At 42.2% G+C, this 25,679-nt stretch overlaps 1 protein-coding gene across 1 annotated transcript; it reads right to left on the bottom strand.

The window, feature by feature from the left end:
* Positions 1-1,937: 1,937 nt before the first annotated feature.
* On the bottom strand, positions 1,938-24,195 carry POU1F1 (POU class 1 homeobox 1). Its single transcript, XM_040339682.1, is given in 7 exon segments — positions 1,938-2,426; positions 7,455-7,515; positions 9,286-9,450; positions 10,881-11,117; positions 17,337-17,429; positions 20,729-20,800; positions 23,937-24,195. Coding segments are annotated over 7 exon segments (984 nt in total). The 5' UTR covers positions 24,079-24,195; the 3' UTR covers positions 1,938-2,212.
* Positions 24,196-25,679: the final 1,484 nt, after the last annotated feature.

Here is a 25,679-nt window from a genome sequence, read left to right as displayed (position 1 = left end):
TGTGGAACTTCTGTCACCCCAAGACTTGACGTTTGGCAGAAGAATCCTGCAGGCAGTTGTCCCGCCCTAAAGTAGGCCTGAGGGTTACTTGCTTATCTCTCAAGGTGCCGTCCTGGAAGACGACTTGAGAAAATACCAGTTACACTTACGGTAGCTGTTTTTCTGTAAGTCTTACAGGACGGCAGGCCTATTTCCCACCCTGAGGAATTTATATGGTTTGTATTTTTATATACTGGTTCCCGTGCTCTAATGGTGGTTACTTTATCACTAACTGAGTTGCACGGGGAGGGGCGGGGCTTTTAAACCTCTTTCTGATTGTGTTTCCTGTCAGGTGGAGCCAGTCTACTCTCAAGGTGCCGTCCTGTAAGACTTACAGAAAAACAGCTACCGTAAGTGTAACTGGTATTTTTTCCTATTGGGGTATTAACTGTTTCTTCTTGGCTCTTTATGATAGTTGCCCTTATTGGTTGGTAGGTGAGCCTGGGTCACAAGACTGGGAGAACATAATTATAGATCCTTTGGTAGATAAGTAATTTCATTTGTATGTTATATTGTTTTCCTGGACTGCAACTTCAGTTTTTATTATAGCTTCTAGACTGGACTAACTAGCATGAAATTTACATTTGTTCACTACTGGTCTATAGAATATTCTAAAAAGATCTTCCATGATTCCAGTATTTCTTAGAAATGTGTCTGCAGTTTTCATATGGATTAAAAAGTGGCTTCAGGTGCATGTACTTAAATAGGCTGTGCTTATTTAAAGTGGAACTTCACTCTGCCAATCAACATGGACTATTTTGAATCCTTATGCTGCTAACATTAGTAAATAGATAGGAAGGTATATCTTTTGTACTTGTTTTAAACTTTTTTTTAAATCTTAAATTACTTTCTGGTTTCCATGCCTAGGCAAATTATGTCATACATCCCAGGAGTCTTCAGGAGGGGCGGGGGGGGGGGGGATATTCTAAGCTAAGCACACCTTTCTGCCTTGACTCACCTTCACCTATGAGAGAAATGGTCCTATCCATACATACTCTACACCTATCATCAACAGTCTTTAGTAATAATAGGGTCGATTCACTAAGAGTTAAATACCGGCTAATAAAATGGGGTAAAATACCACATGCGTTAACAATTGTGCAAGTGTTCAATTCATTAAGCATTTTGCGTTAAATACCGAATGCGATATTTGTTCAATTTAGCGGCATTTACCGCATTTTTAAATGCAGTAATTTACACAGATTGAGCTGGTTGCTAAGGAGCGTCCGAGTCCTTAACAACGGATGACTCATCAGCTGACAACGGGTTCCCTGCTGACAGCTGAATGTAAAAAAAATGCAGACAATTAAAAATGATGTGCATATGTGTAAGGAAAACAAATTATTAAACTCATATCTTCAATTAATCAAACGTCCAAAACAGTTCATTATCGGTGATCTTCTCGGTGAAGTATTAAAGTTCCATCATGACTAAAGTGCCGCTTGCTCGCCCCCCCCCCCTCCTCCCTTCTCCCTTTTTCCTTCTCCCTTTTCCTGACTTGCTGAGCTACATGCTCAAATAAGGGCCTGGTATGAATTTTGGGGGGACCCCACGCCGTTTTTTTTTTAATGTTGACCCAAAGGGCCTGGTATGGGCTGGGGGAGACCACATGTTGTTTTTCTTTTTTCATCATTTTCATGATCGGCTTTTTTTTTACATTCAGCTGGGAAACCCGCTGACAGCTTATGAGTCATCCGTTGTTAAGGACTTGGCGGCCGACTTCACGGCCCGCTCCTTAGCAACCAGCTATTGGTCAAAAAACATAGTGGAGGTCCCCTTTATCCCCACAATGTTTTTTTTTTTTACAAATACAGTATGTGATGCTGCCAGCAAAACCCTGGTGGTAAATATTGCATGCTTTTTTACTCTCTGGTCTGTTTGTGAATTGGGTTTTTTAATTTTTTGCTGTAAATACCGCATAATCATTTATTTTTAATTTTTATGAATTGGACCTTATTTACCACATGCAATCATTTATGCAAATTAGTAATATGATACCCTTATCACATGCGGTAAAGTGTAGTGAATCGACCCTGTCAATTCAGCTAGTCACTGAATAGTAAATGCACTAAAATAGAGATCTCCATTCTCGAATCGAGTCATCATAGCTTAAAAGTGGCACAGTTGTAGACATGAAATAATTATAAGGTGCATTTCTTTACAGGTGTCCTCTTCATCTGCATTCATGATGATCTTTTGTGAAAGAGCTGTAGCTATTCTGGTGTAGGCTGGTTTTCACTCTCTTTTCTCTCTGTCTTCTATTGCAGAACCAGACCCGGACAACTTCCTTCTCAAGATTGAGACTTTCAGCCATCCTCATGATCTCTTGGGATGAAGGTTTGCTTTGTTCACCAAAATGTGATTCCAGGGCCTCTTTCGCAGCTATGCTGTTCATGGTAAAATCAATGCATGAGCTCTTTGGGAAACCACAGAAAGTAAGTAATAACAGACTTCACACACAAATAATGTAATAAAGAAAATGTTGAGGTACAGGCGGTCCCCGGGTTACAAACAAGACAGGGTTTGTAGGTTTTTTCTTAAAGCGGATGTCCGCTGAAAAAAAAAAATATTAAAAGCCAGCAGCTACTTTTAATATTAGGACACTTACCTGTCCTGGAGTCCAGCGCCGTCCACAGCAGAGGACAAACGATCCCTCCTCACTCTGCTGCCCCCCCCCGCCATCCTCGTGAGGGAACCAGGAAGTGAAGCACTCCGGCTTCACTACCCGGTTCCCTGCGGCGCATGCACGAGTCGCGCTACTCCTGCCGATTGGCTCCCGCTGTGTACTGGGAGCCGAGTGTTCCCAGAACACAACGGGGGGGTGGGGGGGGCGGGAGGTGACGTCATGCCCGCAGTCTGCCCGAGACTATGTGGCCGGAAGTGGGTGCAATCACCTGTCTTTAGACAGGTATCTGCAACCCCCTCCCCCCTGAAAGGTGTCCAATGTGACACCGGAGGGGGGGAGGGTTCTGATCAGTGGGAGTTCCACTTTAGGGTGGAGCTCCGCTTTAAATTGAATCTGTTTGTAAGTCGGAACAGGTCAATTTTTTAAGTGTAGCTCCAGCCAAAAAAACAATGGGCTAGATTCAGGTACCTTTTGCGCTTTTTTTACAGAGGCGCACGGCAACGTTCTTGCCGCAAATTTTCTACGCTACCCGCGATTCACAGAGCAGTAGCTCCGTAAATTGCATGTGCGCTCCGGCAAAATGCCCGGTGTAAGCGCGCGCAATTTAAATGATCCCGTAGGGGGCGGGAATCATTTAAATTAGGAGCGTTCCCGCGCCAAGCGTAGAGCGCATGCTCCATCGGGAAACTTTCCCGACGTGCATTGCGGTAAATGACGTCGCAAGGACGTCATTTGCTTCAAAGTGAACGTGAATGGCGTCCTGCAAACTACGTAAATTTAAAATTTTGCGACGCGGGAATGACGGGTATACGTAACATTGGCTGCCCCTGCTAATAGCAGGGGCAGTCTTACGCAAAAACCGCCGTACGCAAACAACGTAAACTGCGTACGCCCTGCGTACGCAGGGCTCATGTAACGTTGTGAATCGGCGTTAGTATGCAATTTTGCATACTATACGCAGAGCACAACGGGAACGCCACCTAGCGGCTATCGCAAGAATGCAGCCTAAGATATGCGGGCATAAGAGCCTTATGCCACGCATATCTTAGGCTGCAGTCGGCGTAACGAGGTTCCTGAATCAGGAGCATTCGTTACGCAGTCGCAAGTAAGCAATTGCGCTGCGTAACTATGGTTACGCAGGCGCAATTGCTCTCTGAATCCGGGCCATTGTTATAGCTTTTTGGATAGCATATTTAAATTATTAATCCAAACGGAGAGCACTATGCCTTGTATTTGGTTTATTACATGACCTGGGATTGCCTTGTACGTTCTCTTTTTGGCATCTGATTACTCCTGGATTTCCTGTCATCCATAAGAAAAGCGCATGTGACCCTCCATAATCAAAGGGTCCATTTGGTTAGGTGAGAGGCCATTTTGTGTGGTGGTGGGGTTGAGTCAAGCACCTGTGAAGTCAGTTACACTGCTACCTGTCTGTCATCATTTTTTTTTTTTTTTTAGCGCTGCATCATCTGCATTTGTTTTACTATAGGGATTTTGTGATTATTGACCCTGGTGTTCAGCTGCTGTAAAAGGGTTTATAGTTTTTGCGCTGATTTAATTTCTTTTTATAGGGAAGGGATATCACCCCTGTAACATTAGTTTTGCTGTCTGTGCCCCTGTTCAGAAGATTTCACCTCACTTTCTGTCCCAGTGACAATTGGATTTTAAATATTTTGGGTTGTTATGGAAAAAACCTTTGTGATAAAGCATCAGTGGAGGTACCCTTTCCACATAATAACTCCTACAGGAGTGAATTTCCCTCCCTAGGGGTAGATTTCCTCTCACTTCCTGTTGTCTCCCTTAGTTTGTAAGTAGGAGTCGTTTGTAAGTCGGATGTTTGTAACTAGGTGATCGCCTGTATTGCCAATGGCAACCAATCAGATACTTGATTTCATGATCTAAACAACACAAGAACATCTCACATGTGATTGAACTGGTTGATATATTCAACACATCTGCTTTCTTTCCCAGTTTTTGTATATGAATAACCATATATAACCATATAAATAACCAATAACCAAAAGATGTGCAATCAGAAACTGTAAAAAAAAACAATGCTAAATAGCCCTTCAGGTGTGTAGCATACCATCAATATGTGCCTCAGCCAGACTACTCTTGCACCTAAGAAAACTGAGTTACTGCAAGCAAAACGGGCCCTAGAGCTACTTATTTGGTGATAATTGTTGATGATCCCAAGTGCAGAGTATCACTGCTAGCAGAAGACTACTGGACTTACTGTATCTAGTGGCTCTGGGAAGTCTGATGATAGGCCCATAATGGAAATCCTGTACATAGCAAGATAACAGGTATAGGTTCTGGATTGCCAAACTGTTTTGTAAGCCGACGAAGATTAGTTCTAACTGGGGTGCAGGGACCAGGAGCTTTTGCTCAAGGCCGTTGAAGGTTCAGATAGACTTGTGAACCAGGACAACTCCCAGTACTCATAGAAAGGAAAAACAGAGGATGCACATGCAAAAAGACCGGCACAAAAGGTAAAATATATTTTTTGTCTGAGTATAGATCTGTTTGTCCCATGCATGTTTGAAATCACTTATGCCACGTACACACAATAATTTTTCGGCATGAAAAAAACTTTATTTTTCAAAAACGTCATTTAAAATGATCGTGTGTGGGCTACACATAATTTTTCAGGTTCTGAAAAGCGACAAAAAACAAATTCGAACATGCTGCACGTTTAAACGTCGTTTTAAACGATGTCGTTTTTCGGGTTGTAAAAAATGATCGTGTGTGGGCTAAAACGATGTAAAAAACCCGCGAATGCTCAGAAGCAAGTTATGAGACAGGAGCGCTCTTTCAGGTAAAACTACCATTCATAATGGAGTAAGCACATTCATCACGCTGTAACAGACAGAAAAGCGCAAATCGTCTTTTACTAACACGGAATCAGCTAAAGCAGGCCAAAGGCGAATGGAACTTCCCCTTTATAGTGCCGTCGTACGTCACCGCGCTTTGCTAGATCATTTTTTAACAACGATGGTGTGTAGGTAACGTCGTTTTAATGATGAAATTGGGAAAACTGTTTTTTTTCATGCTGAAAAATGATCGTGTGTACGCGGCATTACTGTTGACCGACTCACTACCTCTGCTGGACGTCAATTCCAAACATCAACTACCCTTTGAGTAAAATAATGATTTTCTGTATTTTTTATTTGGCATAATTCTGTTTGTAATTAATTTGTCACAATATATTATATGAATAATAATGCTTAATAAAACATGCTCACATCACAAGAAAGCCTTTTTTATACGGTAAATGTCTGTATTATCATTAGAGCCTTATGTGAGCTTTAAAGCGGAGTTCCACCCAAACGTGGAACTTCCGCTTTAAATACTCCTTACCACCTTACATACCACATTTGGCATGTCATTTTTTAGGGGGGGGGGGGGGGGTGGGTACTTACTTTAGAGAGGGAATTCCTGTCCCACTTCCTCTTTCAGTCTTCAGGCCACCTAGGCAACTCTTCCTCTACCCCTAGGCGGCCCCTCCCTCTAGGCGATCTTCTGGGACACGTGATAGGTCCCAGAAGATTGCCTGTCCAGTCCGAGAGCGCAGCGTGACTCATGCATGCACAGTGTGCGCCCGGCCATGAAGCCACAAGCTGTCACCGCCGGGTGCCCACAGTCCGCGCTGCAAAAAGATGTGGGAGAGGAGCGAGGCTCCGTGCAGGCCCCATGGCTGGACCGTGGGACAGGTGAGTGGCTGTTTATTTGAAGTCAGCAGCTATACTTTTTGTAGCTGCTGACTTTTAATAAACTAAAAATAGCCTGGAACTCTGCTTTAAATAAAATAAAGATCCTGGGCCAGATCCACAGCCGCCGAGCGCAAGTTAACTTTTCAGAGTTAAGTTACACTGCCGCAAATCTCCCAAGTTAGGTGCCGATCCACAAAGCACTTACCTGGAAATTTGCGGCGGTGTAACTTAACTCCGTCCGGCGCAAGGCGTTCCTAATACAAATGGGCGATTCCCATTTAAATTAGGCGTGCTCCGCGCCGGACGTACTGCGCATGCTCCGTCGGGTAACTTACCCCACGTGCATTGCGCTAACTGACGTCGCTCCGACGTCATTTGCTTAGACGTTAACGTAAATGGCGTCCAGCGCCATTCACGAACGTCTTACGCAAACGACGTAGAGTTGAAAATTTTGACGCGGGAACGACGGCCATACTTAATAGGGCTTAGTCAAATAGGACTCAGCCCTATTTTTACGCAACGTAAACGACGTAGATTTAGCGCGACGGGCCCTGTCGGAACGTTCGTGGATCGCCGTAAGTGTTCATTTGCATATTCTAGGCTGGCCGCAATGGCCTCGCCACCTAGCGGCCGGCCTAGAATTGCATCCTTAAGATCCGACAGTGTAATTCAATTACACATGTCAGATCTTCTGCCTATCTATGGTAAACTGATTCTGTGGATCAGTTCCATAGATAGAAACAGGGATATGACGGCGTATCAGTAGATACGCCGGCGTATCCCTTTTGTGGATAACCCTCCCTGTGCTTGTCGTAAGTGGAGGTTTTTCTCCCAAATTACAAAGCTGCTGGCACCAAACTGTGTGAACCCCCTTAATAGTGGGATCACCAGTGCATATGAAAATCAATGTGATGGGTGTTGTGCTAAAATACCTCAATAAACCACAACCTAAAAATAAATGTGCAAAGTTAACAATAATTTTATATTTCAATTATATGCATTTCAATTTGCAGTGAACATATCTGTACTGATTTAATAAAATGCTTACAAGAGCCAACCAAGGCAGTCAATGTTACCTTATAGTTGTTCTGCGTTTTCTTTTACGCTCATTTCCTCCAATTTTTTCATTGTACAATGCTGTTTAAAGACAACACAAACATATTATACTTAGTGTTAGCTGTTTGGAGCTAAGCAATCATTCTTTATGACCTTGTACTATGGGTTAGGGTTAAATCAACAGTTTACATGTGTGGAAAACATATAAGTTTATACATTAGAAGAAACACATACACAAGATTGGTGGAATGTTCAATGCTAAACCATCTGATGATTAAGATTTAGTACATGAAAGTGCCACCATGAAAAAATTTCAGTAAAAATAAAAATTAAAAATTAAAAATAAAATGTGAAAAAAATAAATAAAAGAAATAATAAATACGATGTAAATAAATGAATATTAAGTGAAATAAAAAGTTCTGTGGGGATGAACCCCTAAAATTGTAGTCTCTAAGTAAAGTCTCTGAATGGGTGCTGCAGGGGGAGCGAGGCTGCTTCAGGCGCAAGCTGGGGGACCCGATCACTGTGGGAAGAATTAAAACTAAAGAGAGGAGAGAGAAGTGCCAAGCCAGTCCTTAAGCAGCATAAAATGTATTCAGAATATTCAGTTAAAAACACTCAAACTTGTGTGAACAATAGGAGCTTCCATATACAGCATTACAGGAGAACCACAAGATGTCTCTATGGAGGAGTCCACGAGCGTTGTATGTCAGCAACAGCTGAAGCCTCGATAAGCCTCCGAGAGACGTCGGCTGTGTGTCTCTGTGTGGGAGTGGTCTTATCTTGCCTGTAAGGATCTACTGTTGAGGTAGAGGTCTATTGTTGCTGGCTGCTGGAAGGTCCATTGATTCTGACTGCTGGGAATTCTGTTGTTGTTGATGGGGGGGTCTAATGTTGTTGGGGTGGATATTTTGTTGCTGGGTGTGGCATTTTGTTATGGGTGGTCCATTTTTGCTGCCTCGGGTCTATTGTTATTATGGGCATTTATGGTTGCTGGGGTGCTGCTGTAGGGGATCTATTGTTGTTGGAGTGGAGTCCATTGTTGCTGGTGGAGTCTATTGCTGTGTGGGTGATCTATTGTTGCTGGCTGCAAGGGATCTATTTTACTGCTTTTTTTGTTGTTATTATTATTATTATACAGGATTTTTATAGCGCCACCAGTTTGTGCAGCGCTTAACAAAATTAATCATTTACAAATTCCATACAACTTATTTAGCACCACATAATGATACTCAGAGAGGTCACACCAGACCATTATTTTCTTTTTCAAAATGATACTTGGTTCTGTATTCTCTTAAAGGAGCGGTACTGGGAGGTGGGTAGGGGGCGGAACCAAGGGAGGGTGCTCAGAGGTGGGTAGAGGCGGAGCCAAGGAGTAACTCGGAGGGGAGGAGATCTTGCACTTATTCTCTGAGAAGAAATCCCTGTTCCTATGTATCATTTGAACCACATTTGCACTGTACTTGTCTGTGGTTAACCTGATTATGTGCCTGTTACTGCTGCTTACATCCATCATTGCTCCAGTCATCTGTCTAGTACCCTGGACTCTGGGCATCGGTTTAAGAGACTTATAACTGTGCTGTATTCATTTACAAGACATGTTTTCAATTTAAAGCTGGAAGAAAGCTTTAAAAAATCCATAACATAGTCATACAGCTTCTTCAGTGATCACTGACTGTGCAGTAACAGCCCTTTCCATGGTTACACATGCTAACAGAAGCCTAATATCTGGTCGGGATACTATCAATCCAGTACAATGAATAAGAAAAGCAAGCACCATACAGGAGAGGGATATAGCAGTGTGGCTTTCCTTTAGCCATTATCACTATTCACAGGAAAATGTGTTCATACCTCCAACTTGCTCTGCTTCTTCCAGCCATTTTGATAAAATCGATTTTAATTTGCAGGCATTCTTAAAACTCAGCTGTAAGTTTTCAAAGCGGCAAATGGTTGTTTGGCTGAATTCGGAACCATGTACAGCAGCAAGAGCTTCACCAACATTTGTCTGAGTATAACCTGCTTGAGATTAATAAACAGATGTATGTGTCAGCAAGGCTTCTTATAAATTTTATTAATAATACTTGCCCAGATCAGTATTTACATATTCTGAACAAGCATTTAAAAACATTCCCTCATTCATCGCTGTATCTATAGGCATTGAGGAGAAATACATTTCCACAATTCACAATACAGACACAGTAATATTTATTAATGAGAACAGAATCTTGGCAGCTTGCCAGCCCTCTAATGTAAACAACCAGCAGGTTTTTCTAAGCTGTTAAACAGTGGTGACGAGCTAACGTTCATTGACGTTGTGTATATATATGGCCAGGTGCCCGTATTAATGATAATGATGATCAGGGCTGTGGAGTCGGAGTCGAGGAGTCGGAGTCGGGGGAAATTTTGGGTACCTGGAGTCGGAGTCGGGGTCGGCAAACAATGCACCGACTCCGACTCCTACTAAATTTAGATTGGAATTAAAAAAAAAAGCAAGTTTTTAAATGTCCCAATTCACAAAAAGTTATAATTAATGACTTCTCTACTGTAAGAATAAAGACCAATGCATGAATAAAATAATAAAGTCTTACTTAAGAGCCTCTATGAAAGAGGATCTGGCAGAGGCAATTCTCTTCCTTAGAACTCTACATTGAATTGATTTGCATTTGCTAAGCCTATAACTACATTTCAAGATTAATATAAACCATTTCTAGGTTTTACAGATTTTGTTTTTGGTTCATTATAGATAAGCTTTGTTTTGTTCTAAAACAACCAAATAATGTGGTTTGTATTTTTGAACTGGTAAAGATCCTGTTCCTGATGTTTATGCCTGCTGCTACTATCCAGCCACTTGATTGATTAATATTTTTTTTTTTTATAAAACTTTGTTTTCATTGTGTTTGTCTTTTGCTTAAACTGTGCAATACAGTAGACTGTTGGCTTCCCAGCCAGTAGTCCTGTGGTAGGTTGCGTTTCTTTCCCTCAAGGAATGTATAAAATACATTCGCATATTAATACAGAGGAGTCGGAGTCGGGGAGTCAGAGTCGGACTCCACAGCCCTGATGATGATGCTATAAGGGTGACCAGATTTCCAAACTACAATTCAGGGACACCCACCAATCCACCCCCCCCTTCCCAAAAATCAGCTTGTGCTGTAAAGAATCACAGCACAGTGATTGGACACAAGAGGCGGGATTTATGATTTCTCCAATCACAAACAGGGGGCGGGGATTGTGCTCCTCCTGTCATTCCCGGCCAGGACAAGTACAGTCAGTGAGTAAAGCAAAGCAATCCGGGACACGTGGTCACCCTAGATGCTACTACATTTGGCCTGGACATCTAGGCATCAATGACCTGTGGTCACAAAAGAATAAATATAATAATTGTACTGTCCTACTGAATGGAATATTAGAAACAAGAACACAATATTAAATCTGAAGATCCATACCCAGCTTAATTCTTCTCACTTTGAATTCATTAGCAAACTTTTCCAGCTCTCGGATCTCCGGGGAATCCATATCAATAGGCTCCTCGATGGGTTTACTCTTTCTTCTGAACTCCTGCTTGAAATCTGAGGCGGTGATCTCCTCTCCCAGGAGAGCCTGATGTACTGGGGCAAAACCATGACCCAATGTGCAAGAGCTGGCACTCATGAGACATGGAGGTAAACTGCCTGTATGGACTCCTGTGGAATGTGGAAGGACACAAGGTTCTTATAGCGTTGCCATATTTTAAATAACAATCAATTTTCATTTAAGGTCCACAAAAAAGCAAGCATATGTCTTCGTTATCTCATTAAGACTATCATGGGGGCGCAGACAGGGGGAAGTTTTCCTTTTATAAGCAATTCTTTTAGCAACTGACTTTTTTGTTCCTTCTATTGCCTAAAATGGTTTATATAATAGAACAGTTGGCTGTACTTATCCTCATAGCAAATTTAAAGGACAACGGTATTGTGGTTATCTTTTTTTTTTTGTTCATCTAACCTAACCCCCAGAATGCTGCTCACCTAGGGCCAGATTCACGTATCTGGGCATATCTTTGTGCGGGCGTAGCGTATCCTATTTACGCTACACCGCCGCAACTTAGACAGGCAAGTGCAGTATTCACAAAGCACTTGCTCCGTAAGTTGCGGCGGCGTAGCGTAAATGGGCCGGCGTAAGTCCGCGTAATTCCAAGTAGGCTGGTAGGGGGCGTGTTGTATGGAAATTAATCGTGACCCCACGTAAATGACGCGCCTAACGAACGGGGCATGCGCGCGCATGCTCAGTATCACGTCGAATTTTCTCCCTAAGTTACGCCGGCTCAATGTTTAGTCGACGTAAACGTAACCTACGCCCATCCCCATTCACGGACGACTTACGCAAACGACGTAAAATACGACGCTGTTCCGACGTTTCCGACGTCCATACCTTAACATGACTTACCCCTGCTTTATGAGGGGTAAAGTTACGCCGGTCGTACACCTTACGTAAACTGCGGGTGCAAGTACGTTCGTGAATCGGCGTATCTAGCTCAAGTACAAGATTATGCGTGCAGCACTCAGGTAGGTCAGAGGAACTAATTATAGCCCAACAAAAATTACAATAAAGTACAGTTGACCTTTAAAGTGGTTGTAAACCCATTACAACCACTTTAACCTACAGGTAAGCCTAGATTAAGGCTTACCTGTAGGTGCAACAAATATCTCCCAAACCTAAAAGGTTTAGGAGATATTTGCAGAAATAGCGGCACCGATGTCTACGGTGCATGCTCCGTAGACATCGGGCGCAGGCACACTGAGCGTGCTGCTTCTAACAGCAATCATGGCGTTAGTGGTGGCACCAGCGCGCATGCGCGGGAGTGACGTCATCGCTGCTCCAGCCAGTCACAGCACCGGAGCAGCGATGCCCGGAAGTCATTCCGGGTATCATGGCGGCGACGCTGGACCCAAACAAAATTGACATCCTTTTTTCCCCCCACAAATAGAGCTTTCTTTTGGTGGTATTTGATCACCTCTGCGGTTTTTATTTTTTGCGCTATTAACAAAAATATAGCATCAATTTAAAAAAAAAAAAGCAATATTTTTTATTTTTTGCTATAATAAATATCCCCCATAAATATATATAAAAAAAAGAATTTCTTTCTCAGTTTAGGCCGATATGTATTCTTCTACATATTTTTGTTAAAAAAAATATGCAATAAGCGTTTATTGATTGGTTTACCCAAAAGTTATAGCGTCTACAAAATAGGGGATAGTTTTATGGCATTTTTATTATTCATTTTTTTTTATTAGTAATGGCGACGATCAGCGATTTTTATCGTGACTGCGACATTATGGCGGACACATTGGACACTTTTGACACCATTTTGGGACCGATCTGCGCTATAAAAATGCACTGATTACTGTGTAAATGACACTGGCAGTGAAGGGATTAAATACTAGGGGGCGGTGAAGGGGCTAAGTGTGTCCTAGGGAATGATTCTAACTGTGGGGGAGCTGTGCTACAAGTGACACGCCAGTGATCACTGCTCCCGATGACAGGGAGCAGTAGATTAGTGTCCTGTCACAAGGCAGAACAGGAAAATGCCTTGTTTACACACGCACCCCCTGTTCTGCAGCTCCGTGACACAATCGCGGGACACCAACGGACATTGAGTCCGCGGGTCCCGCGGGCATGGTCACGGAGCTTGCGGCAGGCGCGCACAGTGGCAAATTCAAAGCAACGTACAAGTACGTGCCATTCTGCCGACATATATTGGTGTTAGCCGATCAGCAAGTGGTTAATGTGAATCTATAGTTTGTTCATACTCAGCAAAGTAGGTTAGATTTTTAGGAAAAAATTTAGATTGTTGCATTTACCTTTTTTGTGCATTGCTTTTGCAGATTGCCTACAAGCCACACAGGCTTCCTGTATACATATTGACTTGTTGGGAAAAATCTAAACTTGCAGAGGACTATGCATGCTTCCCCTACTATTACATAACTGACCTCTGGGCTTACACCTGGCTATTGACCACTAAGGCCCGTTCACACTGCTGCTCTGTGAATTTGTTCCTTTTTTTTTTTGTCCTTTGTGAGGTGTGAATTTACCGCGATATTACCGCAAATTTAAGGGGTTGGACATAGCTGTGATTAATGTTCTAGCCAATGAAATCATAATGTAAAAAAAAAATTGTTAACTTCCTGTGTACTTCCTGGTTTTTGTGGAGAGTAGTGTGGTAAAATTCGCACATATGTGAACCATCAATGCGATTCCAGAACGATTTACATTGATGTCTATGGAAACTAAATTCGCAACGCAACGCATTAGCAGTAAACTCGCACAAGACCCTTTTTTATCGCATTGTATTCGTAGAGAAATCGCAACGCATGTATGTGAATGACCGTCATTGAAAACACTGGCCCAGATTCAGTAAGCAATTGCGCCTGCGTAACCATAGGTTACGCAGCGCAATTGCTGACTTGCGACGGCGTAACGAGTTCTCCTGATTCAGAGAACTCGTTACGCCGACTGCAGCCTAAAATCTGCGTGGCATAAGGCTCTTATGCCACGCAGATTTTAGGCTGCATTCTTGCGTTGACCGCTAGGGGGCGCTCCCATTGTGGTCAGCGTATAGTATGCAAATTGCATACTTACGCCGATTCACAATGTTGCGCGGGCCCTGCGTACGCAAGGTACGGAGTTTCCGTACGGCATCTTTAGCGTAAGGCTGCCCCTTCTAATAGTAGGGGCAGCCAATGCTAAAGTATAGCCGCCGTTCCCGCGACGTGAAATTTGAATTTCACGTCGTTTGCGTAAGTGATTCGTGAATGGCGCTGGACGCCATTCACGTTCACTTTGAAGCAAATGACGTCCTTGCGACGTCATTTGCCGCAATGCACGTCGGGAAAGTTTCCCGACGGAGCATGCGCTCTACGCTCGGCGCGGGAGCGCGCCTAATTTAGATGATTCCTGCCCCCGGCGGGATCATTTACATTGCGCGCGCTTACGCCGGGCAATTTTGCCGGCGCGCCCTCGCAATTTACGGAGCTACTGCTCCGTGAATCGAGGGCAGCGCAAAATATTTGCGTGGGCGCAGGGCAAAATCGTTGCCCATCGCCTCCGCAAATGTAGCGCAGATCTCTTTGAATCTGGGCCACTGACTTTATGGATGACATGTGAATTTAGAATGGTTTTGACGCAACACATTCGGTATGAACTCGCATCAGTGTGAACCGGGCCTGAGACCATAAGTTCTTCAGAGGTATGGGGATGGGAGAATGCCACATGTTCTCCCATAGTAATAAGTAGTGGATATGTTTCAGGAGGCCTGGCAGTAGATTGGGGCAGTGGGAGAGTTTGGAAATTGTTAGTACAGTACTAACGTTATGGACCCTCTTGGACCCTCTTTTAACTTGATCCCATAGTATGGGCAAAATAAAGGTTCTCTGAAAAAAAAAATACTGATTCACAATATTGTGTAGATATACGTCTCTTGGTATCATACTTGTGAATGTTATTCTTAGCAATTTTGCATAAAGTAATGTGCACTTTTGAAGAAAGGGGGAAGACCTCACACTATGTCCATTAAAATTTTTGTACATTTTTATTCCAGATCATTGTTGATTTGGAATGAAGGTTTTAGTGGCATAGGGCTAGATTCAGAGAGAAATGCCTATCTTTAGGCGGGCGTAGCGTATGTCATATACGCTACGCCGCCGTAACTTTGACAGGCAAGTCCTGTATTCAGAAAGAATTTGCGCCCAAAGTTACGGCGGCGTATCGTATATGGGCCGGCGTAAGCCCGCCTAATTCAAAATAGGCTGGTAGGGGGCGTATTGTATGCTAATTACTCGTGACCCCACGTATTTGATGCTTCTAATGAACGGCGCATGCGCCGTCTGTGAAAGTATCACAGTGCGCATGCTCCAAATTACGCCACAAATAGTCAATGCTTTAGACGTGAACGTAACTTACGCACAGCCCTATTCGCGTACGACTTACGCAAATGTCGTAAACGACGCAAAATTTGACGCTGTCCCGAAGTCCATAATTAACATTGGCTACGCCTCATAGAGCAGGGGTAACTTTACGCCGGAAAAAGCCTTACGTAAACGACGTAAATAAATGTGCCGGGCGCACGTACGTTTCTGAATGCGCGTATCTAGGTCATTTGCATATTCGACGCATAAATCTACGGAAGCGCCCCTAGCGGCCAGCGTAAATATGCAACTAAGATATGACGGCGTAAGAGACTTACGCCGGTCGTATCTTAGACAAATTCTGGCGTATCTGATTCTTTGAATCAGGCGCCAAGATACGACGCCTCACACTCAGAGATACGACGGCTTATCTGGAGATACGCCGTCGTAACTCCTTTCTGAATCTAGCCCATAGTGTGTGGACTAATTAAGCATGGCCTGGCTTAAAGCAAGTGTAAACCTATGCATATAATGTGAAATTTAGGTTCAATGGCCCAGATACACAAAAGAGATACAACGGCATATCTCCTGATACGCCGTCGTATCTCTGTTTTAGGGTCTTCCTAACTATGCGACTGATTCATAGAATCAGTTACGCATAGATAGCCCTAAGATCCGACAGGTGTAATTGAATTACACTGTCGGATCTTAGGATGCAATACCTCGGCCGCGGCTGGGGGGAGTTCGCGTCGTAAACCAGCGTCGGGTATGCAAATTAGTAGTTACAGCGATCCACAACGGTTTTTCGCTACGTCGCTGCTAGTCTAGTTTCCCGTCGCAAAGTTAGTCGTCGTTTTAGCTGCCCTAAGTTTACACAGCACACGTATGTGCTGTATAAAGTATGGCCGTCGTTCCCGCGTCGAAATTTAAAAATGTTTTGTTCTTGCGTAAGACGTCCGGGAATACGAAAGTACGCTACGCACGTCGCCGTTCGAAAAAATGACGTCACTTCGCGCAAAGCACAGCGGGAATTTCAAAACGGAGCATGCGCAGTAGGTCCAGCGCGGGAGCGCGCCTAATTTAAATGGCACACGCCCCTTTGAATTACGCGGGCTTACGCCGGAGGCCGCCAGCGTAAGTTTTCATGCAAGTGCTTGGTGAATCAGGCACTTGCGATGAAAACTTGCGGCGGTGTAACGTATCTACGATACGTTTTGCCGCCGCAGTTCTATGTGAATCTGGGCCCCAGTCCTCATAAAACCATGAATTAAAGTGTATCTGTAGTCAAAACTTTTTAGTTTTGGATAAAGTAGGGAAGAGCTAAAATCCTTACCAGGTTATTTTTTGCTGTCTGTTTACCATTGGGGAAATTTCTCTTCAATTCCTGTCCCAATAATGCAACAGGAAGTTAGAAGAACTCCTCTTGCATACAGTTGTCTTTTGAAGAGGTGTCCCCATTGGAAATCTCCCCCCCCCCCCCCCTTATGCTTTGGGAACAACTGTAAAATGTAGGATTTCCCTTCTTTTTTCATTTACTGACAATGGTCACCAGTAAAAAAAAAATAGAAGTTAAGCCTAGTACACACTATAAGTTTTTTTGTTCCATCCAGATGGCTGAATGAAAAAAAAACTCAGAAGAGCTCAGAAAGAGACACTGTACTAACAATCTGATGTTAGTACAGTGACCTCCCCCACTGAGCTATTGATTTTTGACAGGAGGACTGCCCCCAAATCCCGAACACACTAGTCAGCGTTCTCAGCCATTGGCTGACAGTGCTGATTGGGTGCCAATCGACACATTTTTTTTTGGTCATGCCCCTTCAACAGAAGCAAGCCGAACGTTTTCTATTGAAGCAGCTGATGCCGCCCGATATTTGGCCTTATGTATGGCCCTTTAATCTCCCTACTGGGGACAGTAATAGATTGTAATAGATTGTCTAACCCTTCCACACTTTATTTAAAACTTAAAAAAAGGTTTTGCCTAGAGATACACTTTAGTACATTTATAAAACAACTTACCTTGTAAGGTACTTACTCCATTTACAACATTGGATAGAGGCATGCTGCATGTTTGTAAAATTCTTGTTTGAGAAATACTTGCAGAAAGCATCTCTTGAGATGTGGGTTTAATCCCTGCAAAGAATTGGTACAATATAATCTCAGTCATGGTGATCAAATATAAATCATAGCTCCCAACTGTCCCTGATTTCAACAGGTACCCTTCCCCACTTCCGAGAGACTGTGCCACGGCGCCGTCCCTCAGACGTTCGGCCCCCCTCCTCCTTCTTCCACCACCAGGCCAATTAGGAATCCGGCTGTGAGGCCGAAAGGCTTCATTGCCAGTTTCCCTTACCACGAATGGTGGTGGCAGCACCCAAGAGCCGATTCGAAAATCGTCTGGGGGGCCGACATCGTGGGAACCCTGGACAAGAAGGTGTCCTAATATAAAAAAAATATGGGGGGGGGGGGGGGACTCCGCTTTTAAAAACCCCTGTCAATGTTTTTCTATGGTAAGTGGCATAGGAGTTTTTAAGCTGCAAAACATACCCAGGGCCAATGCATTCTGGAGCAGCAGCGTTACAGCTGTAAAAAGGTTTGAGGCTGCTAAACGTGGCTTAACGCTGGATACAGCGTTACTAATTTGTGCCTGTTATTTTAGTGTTCATACAACTCTCCATACCTTCCAATCGGAGCATTTATGTCCTGCTAACCTGCTAGTTAGGAATTAAGGTTGGGCGAATGGTTCAGCCAACTCTAGCAAACAGTTGATCAACAGTTGCATGCTGCACATTGTATTCTACGCCTTGATTGGGCATAGTTTTGCATCCTTAGCAACCGATGAGTTATCAGCTGACAATAGGCTTTCCCACTGAAGGGCCTGGTATGGATTGGGGGGACCCCACGCCATCTCTTTAAACATTTGTTTATTACCAGAAATGGTATTGTATTGCCGGGAATTTAAATGTGATTTTACTTTTTTTTTCTTTCGAAATTTCAGCTTTGCTACAGTAGGTTCAGATGTGCCACTTTACAGGCAGACTAAGGGGACACCGCAGGCACTATTTTTAAAGGAATTTTTCATTTTTATTGTTGCACTTAAAGCATCATTAAAATCACTGCTCCTGTAAAAACGATCTTTTAAAAAAAAATGTTTTGCATTTATGAGTGAGTGAGGGAGTGAGTGAGTAACTTGTATAGCGCTACAAATGCAAACTAAATCGCCTCAAGGCGCTGTAGCCAATATGATCGTCCAACCAAGCTTCAGAAAAGATGGGTCTTAATTTTTTTCTGAAGGTCCGATGATTTTCCTCCAACCGAATGTCTACATGTCCCCCAGGGCAGTACCCGGACCCCAATGCCCTTTTTTTTATAGCCAGTAACTTGCATATAAGCTTTCAAAATGGGGGCATTTGACTTTTTCAAGTTTGGGTCCTATAGACTTTAATGGTGTAGACCGTTCGGGTCCGAACTTTTTTTCTGTTCAAGAGTTCTGGTGCGAACCAAACAGGAATGCTACAAAGAGATTTTGCAATCTAAGGACATCGAGTCAAAAAAAGACCAGCCAGGAGTGCGTGGTCAGCTCATTCTGCGCTACAAAATATAAAATGTAAGTTTGTTTTAAACTGTTCAATGCACACTGACAAATTAAATGATGTTTAGCCTAAAAATATGTTCTAAATATACAGTATACTTGTAAGTGTAACTTCGGCCTGTGCAGGGATGTGGGATGTTCCAGCGTCCGCCTGCGCAGGGATGTGGGATGTTCCAGCGTCGGCCTGTGCAGGGATGTGGGATGTTTCCGGGCGCTTCTGGGGCTCTTCTTGCCATGCAGTACATGTAGTACTGCAGTGTGGAATGTGGTAAGATAGCTGCCCGGAGGCACCCAGGACCAGCGTGGAGCACAAGCGGCCGGCATTGAGGCCGTTCGTAAGTAGGAGTCGTTCGTAAGTTGGATGTTTGTAAGTTGGAGACTGCCTGTATAGCATATTTTTATATATTCCTTTTTAAAACGTTTTCAAACTGTTTTTTTTTTTTATCTGTCACAGTTGCCATACATCAGTGTTTCTCAACTCCAGTCCTCAAGGCGCCCCAACAGGTCATGTTTTCAGGATTTCCCTCAGATGAAATGGCTGTGTTAATTACTAAGGCAGTGAAACTGATCAAATCACCTGTGCAAAATGATGGAAAGCCTGAAAACATGACCTGTTGGGGCGCCTCGAGGACTGGAGTTGAGAAACACTGCCATACATTACCAATTCATAAATGGCATTACAATGACTTGTATTGTCAAATAAAATCACAACCTTCTTGACTGCTGAGAACAAACCCTGCCTCCCAGTTCCTGAGTGTCTATATAAGTATAAAATGTCATTATTTCTCAGTTCTGTAATTGTTTACATTTCTCTTACATACAGGGATATTTGATTTCTATGTGTTAAACACACTCTGGAGCTGTAAGATAGCATGTATTATAGACTTGAGGTCACGCAGTCAACAGAGCAGAAACTGTTAGGCCTCATACACAGGCAAGAATCTCGTCAGGAAAAAAACGTTGTTTTTCCCGACGAGATTTCCACGGCGACAGGTAAGTATACACACTCTCGGGTTTCTCGTCGGGAAACAGGCCGACAAGAATCTCGACAAGAAAATAGAGCGCAGGTTCTCTATTTTTCTCGTCGAGATTCTGGCTAGATTTCCCGACGAGAAACCTGAAAGCCTCAGGCCCCGTACACATGGCCGAGGAACTCGACGTGCCAAACACATCGAGTTCCTCGGCGAGTTCAGCCCTGAAGCCGCCGAGGAGCTCGGCGGGCCGAGTTCTCCCATAGAACAACGAGAAAATAGAGAACATGTTCTCTATTTTCTCGACGAGTTCCTCGGCGGCTCCATCGGGCCGAAAGTGTACACACGACAGAGTTTCTCGGCAGAATCCGGCTCTGACCGAGTTTCTCGCTGAATTCTGCCGAGAAACTCTGTCGTGTGTACGGGGCCTCATACACACCAACGGTTTTCTCTGCCAGCAGTTTTCTTGCTGGTTCTTGCCGAGAAAACCGGCCTTAGGCCTCGTACACACGACCGAGTTTCTCGGCAAAAACCAGCAAGAAACTGGAAACCGGTCGTGTGTACATTTTTCGACAAGGAAACTGTCGAGGATCCCGTCGAGCCAAAAAGAGAGCATGTCTTCTTTTTCCTCGACAGGAATGGAGAAACTTGCCTTGTCGAGCTCCTCGACAGCCTAACAAGGAACTCAACGAGGAAAACGATGTGTTTCGCCCGTCAAGTTCCTCGGTTGTGTGTACGAGGCTTTACGCTTCAGGGGTTCCTCAATTATGATAGTACTATTTAAACAAAGCATATCATTCAGAAGCATGAAATCAAAATAAATAAATATTTATCAAATAAAAAAAAACACTTACCTGTCATCACCCCATAAGTAGATTGTTGGCTTCCATAGTGACATGATGGGTTTGGATAATGCAGCCCTGCCGGTATATGTTCCACATTAGGCACAGAGAAGTGTATATGAGAGAATTTAGGATATTGGACCAAAGACAAAACAGACGGGACTGGTAAGAAAATATTCAAGATTCATTCGTAGAATAAGCTTTACTTCATTTTTTCTAATGTTATCAATTATTCTACGTATATAATACACTTTTGGATAGACTTTTTCAGTCTAAATATGGCACGAGGCTTAGTAAGGGTTACCGGGTGCAAACATAGGATTGTAAACAAAACAGAAGATGGGGTATCTATCACTTTTTTATAATTAGTATTTTTTTTTCATAACAGTCACAATTTTAGCTAAATATTTACAGTAACAACCATGAGTGTCCAAAGTGCTAAACAACCAACATATGTGCCAATCCCAACAAAAGCAATATAAAAAGAACAATGTTGTCTTATTAAAATTGCAATAAGCCATCCTAGGACACACCTGAAATGTACCCAAAGGTAGACCTATCTTTACAATAAATGGCAAAAAAGGGCTCTAGTGAAATCACAGGGAGTATCTATTTGCATGGATCCTGAATACAGTAAAACCTTGGTTGAGAGTAACTTGGTTTGAGAGCGTTTTGCAAGACAAGCAAAATGTTTTAATACATTTTGCCTTGATATACAAGCGATGTCTTGATATAAGAGTAGCATCATGTCACAACTGAGTATAAAAGAGAAGAGAGGAGCCTCTAAGTGTAGCAATATGGTTACATTTAATGAAGGTAAAACATTTACCAACATATTGCTACACTTAGAGGCGCCTCTCTTCTCCTTTACATACAAGTGCTTTGGATTACAAGCATGTTTCTGAAACTAATTATGCTTGCAAACCAAGGTTTTACTGTACCAGAAATACATTCAGGTCTTAATTTTTCTGTTATGGGCCAACAATACACAATGTTTTGTGGATTAAAGTCACAGAAAATGATGTCAGCCCTGTCCAATTGTCTTTTGCTAAACTACTGAATCCCCCCCTCAATATCTTCACATCAGAATTCTCTAGAAGAAGAGTTGGCAATTAAACTCAAGCGTTGGGAGGCTATGCATCTGTTGATTGTATGTACATAACGTAAAATGGAGCTTCTACATAATGTCATATAGGAATAAGAAAGCATCTGCAAGTATACATTTCAGGCATCTATGAGTTAGGCCCCGTACACACGACCAGTTTCCTCGGCAGAATTCAGCTTCCGACCGAGTTTCTGGCTGAATTCTGCCGAGAAACCCGGCCGCGTGTACACTTTCGGCCGAGGAAGCCGACGAGGACCTCGGCGAGGAAATAGAGAACATGTTCTCTATTTCCTCGTTGTTCTATGGGAGAACTCGGCCCGCCGAGGTCCTCGGCGGCTCCAGGACTGAACTGGCCGAGGAACTCGATGTGTTTGGCACGTCGAGTTCCTCGGCCGTGTGTACGGGGCCTGAGAGTGAAGTAAAGTTATTAGACTACACTATGATTTATCCAACAATGGCATCTTCTGCACTTTATAACAGTATGCTACAGAATCTGGAGCTGTGTCTTCCAAAATGTGTCTTTAGGGGATCTACAGTATGTCTAAGACTAAGCTCACCCTAAGGTCAACCTCCAGTGGCAGACACTTGGTGCACAATGGTTATTACAGACTTATGCAAATATTTGCTCATGTCACAACTACTCTTTTCCCTAGGCAAGTCAATGGGGATAAAAAAATGTGCATGTGCCCTTCAAATATGTTCATTATTTCTCAAGTGTTTTACAGAATTAAGATGAATTTAAAAATGAAATAATAAATAATTTGAAAGGAAACCACATGATAGAAATTGTGAAATAAAGTGACTAAAGGCCACAATACAACAACTCATTCATATGCAACTTCCTGCATTATCAACACTTGTAAAAGGGGCAAGAGGTTATGCATGTTCAACCCAAAAGAAATAATAATAAGATATAAAAAAAAAAAATTACACCTTGGAAGAATGCTAGTGAAATCAGCACTTGTCTCCAAGTACGATCATTTGTGCCCAACATATGGACCCCATATTGTATGACCTGTCCCTGTATAAGGCTTACAGGGAACCCTACAACATTAGGAACATCTTTCATCAAAACAAAACATCTGCATACATAAGAAGCTATGTCAGATCACAAAATCTCATAGATTAAAAGTGATTTCATATTAAAAAGTAATAAAGTAGCAACAATAATAAAAAGCTGTGTAAATTGACGGCACTATATAAGTACAGCCATACCCCACTTTTAAGTACACAATGGGGTTTATTTACTATAGCTGGAAAGTGCAAAATCAGGCTCACTTCTGCACAGAAACCAATGAGACTCCAGGTTTTATTACCAGGCTTAATTGAACTAAATGGGGTTAGAAGCTCATTGGTTTCTATGCAGAAGTGAGCTTGATTTTGCACTTTCCAGCATTAGTAAATAAACCCCATTGTGTACTTAAAAGTGGGGTATGCCTGTACCTTTAATAAAGAAATAAATAATAATCCTAATAATAATAAATATTTTTTTATTTTTTTATAAACTTGTATACAGTTATTAATTATATTATTATTTATGGTAAATAACTAATTTATATATAAAGAGTAAATATTAGTTGTTTTTTTTCGAAATAATTTATTGAAAAAATTACACATACAGATAATAAATCCACGCACAATTTAGTTTTGAATAGTACGTAAATGGTACACCTGAAATCAAATATTCTTACATTTCAACAATACATTTTTACATACAGTATTGATTATATTTTTGTGTATTCTACACTTTTCCCTTTTTACATTACATTTTATATCCTCATGATAGTAAAGTTAACAATATTCCTTATATCTTATTATCATTTTTTTTTACAAATACTTTCATTTTCATGTCAATATCAAAATGTTCTTGTCACTTTTGTAGGTTATTTAAAAAGGCCAAAAGCCCAGAAGAAAGTTCAGTAAACATTAAATGATAAATGTTGTTGGTTACTATTCTTTCCCGCATTTTACACTTGCACAGACTCCCTAAATTAGTCAAATAGTTTTCTAATGGTTAAGGAATAAAGTAGAATATCTAAGCTTTTTTTTTTGCTGCATAATTATGTAGCCATATAAAAGAGAAATACATCACTCATAATACAAAAGTACCTGTGGAGACCACATTAGTTGTGTGATTGGTGACAGGCAGGTATTCAGCAGTGCTGTGATGCATCCTAAGGGGAAACGTAGCTGAAGATTCTGAATTTAAAGGTACAAAAGTATCCGCCGTTACAAATGCCTGGAAACTCATTCCCCCAGATAGGACGGATAAAAGCAAGATGAATTTTAAAAGTCCCCTCTGAGTCTTCTGTGAGCCTAGAATGAATTGTTAAAATAAAACTTTTCCTGAGCTTGCATGTATGCATTAATGGGCAGCTTGGTAAGTGCTTGGCGTGTGCAGGTATTTATACTCCTAGGAAATCCCTTTATCCATGTTAATGATTTCTGCCCAGGAGATTGCTACATAAATGCATCAACTGTTCTTCCCACCCAATATAACAATGCCTGGCCAATTGGTGTAACTAAACAGAAACCTGAGATGCTGGACCTATTTAACAGCTTGTCCTCTCTGCATATACTCGATCCGTATATTTAAAACACTACATCAATAGAACTGATGTACTAAAGAAATAAAAGACTATAACCTGTGTCAGAATAGAATTAGCTGTCTGCTTGCTACCAGGAATATAGATCTTTTCTTTCTTTATAGTTTTTTTTTTTTTTTTTCAGTTACACAGTGTGCTGTTTTAAAGGTATATTCTATTCAGGAGTGAACGTTTGTTATTTAAATTAGAGCACGAGTGCAGCTATTATCTCTTCTTTTATGCGCCACTCGTCTTTACCTGCCACCATAGTTGTCACACCATCACGGGTCCTGTATGCCTGAATTTCCCACAGCGAAAAGGTCCCTTGCCCTTTTTTAAAAACACGGCCGCACGGCAGCTGAATGCAGTTTCCTGCACCCGAAAAAACTGTGTTTTTCAAAGAATTGGGACGTCATTAGTGTTGCTAAACCCGGGACCCTGCATTCACTATATCTGGTCTCCCACAGTACACAGAAAATAGAAATGCAATTATTTTAGTAAATATAAACTGTTAAATATCTTTTCTCTTCAGCAGTTTTTAGCAGTCTTGTGACTTCTATCAGTGTCTGGTTAAAGTGTGTAGGAGGAGTTTCCATTCTCCTCTGACTGTCCTATAAGGCTGCAGGACCCCTAACCCTCTGTCTAGACAGTGCTGATTGGTCATGTGCTAATCACATGCACCCTCCCAAGAAAATAAAAAAATCTTTCTAGCAATACACATCAAACTTAGCATGTGCGGAGTGCCCTCAAGGCTCTGTTCTATCAGCAGATGGATCGGGGACTGTGGAACAAATGGAGGATCAGAGAAGGCTTGATCAAACAGCCTTTTTACACAATGCAGATAATAAACCCCTTAAGTTCCACAGTGAGTATAACAAGCATGATTTACTGCATTTACAGGCTGATTTTACTGTTGTGGGTTTAGTAACACTTTAAGTAGACATGTGCGTTCCCGTTCGTAACGAATGGATTTTCGTACGAATTTGTTAGTTTTCGTAGATTCGTATCAATTCGAACATCCAAAAAGCTGAAAGAACCAAAATACGAACATTGCGGAATTACGAATAAGCAAAATAACGAACAAGCGAAAATGCGACCGTATGATTGGACAATCTTACTAAAATACGAAACACCTAAAAAGCAAAAGAACGAAAATGACATCTATAACGAACGATTTGCATTCCGTATTTTAAATCCTTTGTCTGTTCGTATTTTCATTCGTATGTTCGTATTTTCATTTGTGGGTTTTGTAAATCAGTTTCTTTGT

Source organism: Rana temporaria, chromosome 2 (assembly GCF_905171775.1).
Source record: "Rana temporaria chromosome 2, aRanTem1.1, whole genome shotgun sequence".
NCBI classification, from domain to species: Eukaryota; Metazoa; Chordata; class Amphibia; order Anura; family Ranidae; genus Rana; species Rana temporaria.
This window is presented reverse-complemented; position numbering and strand designations above follow the sequence as displayed.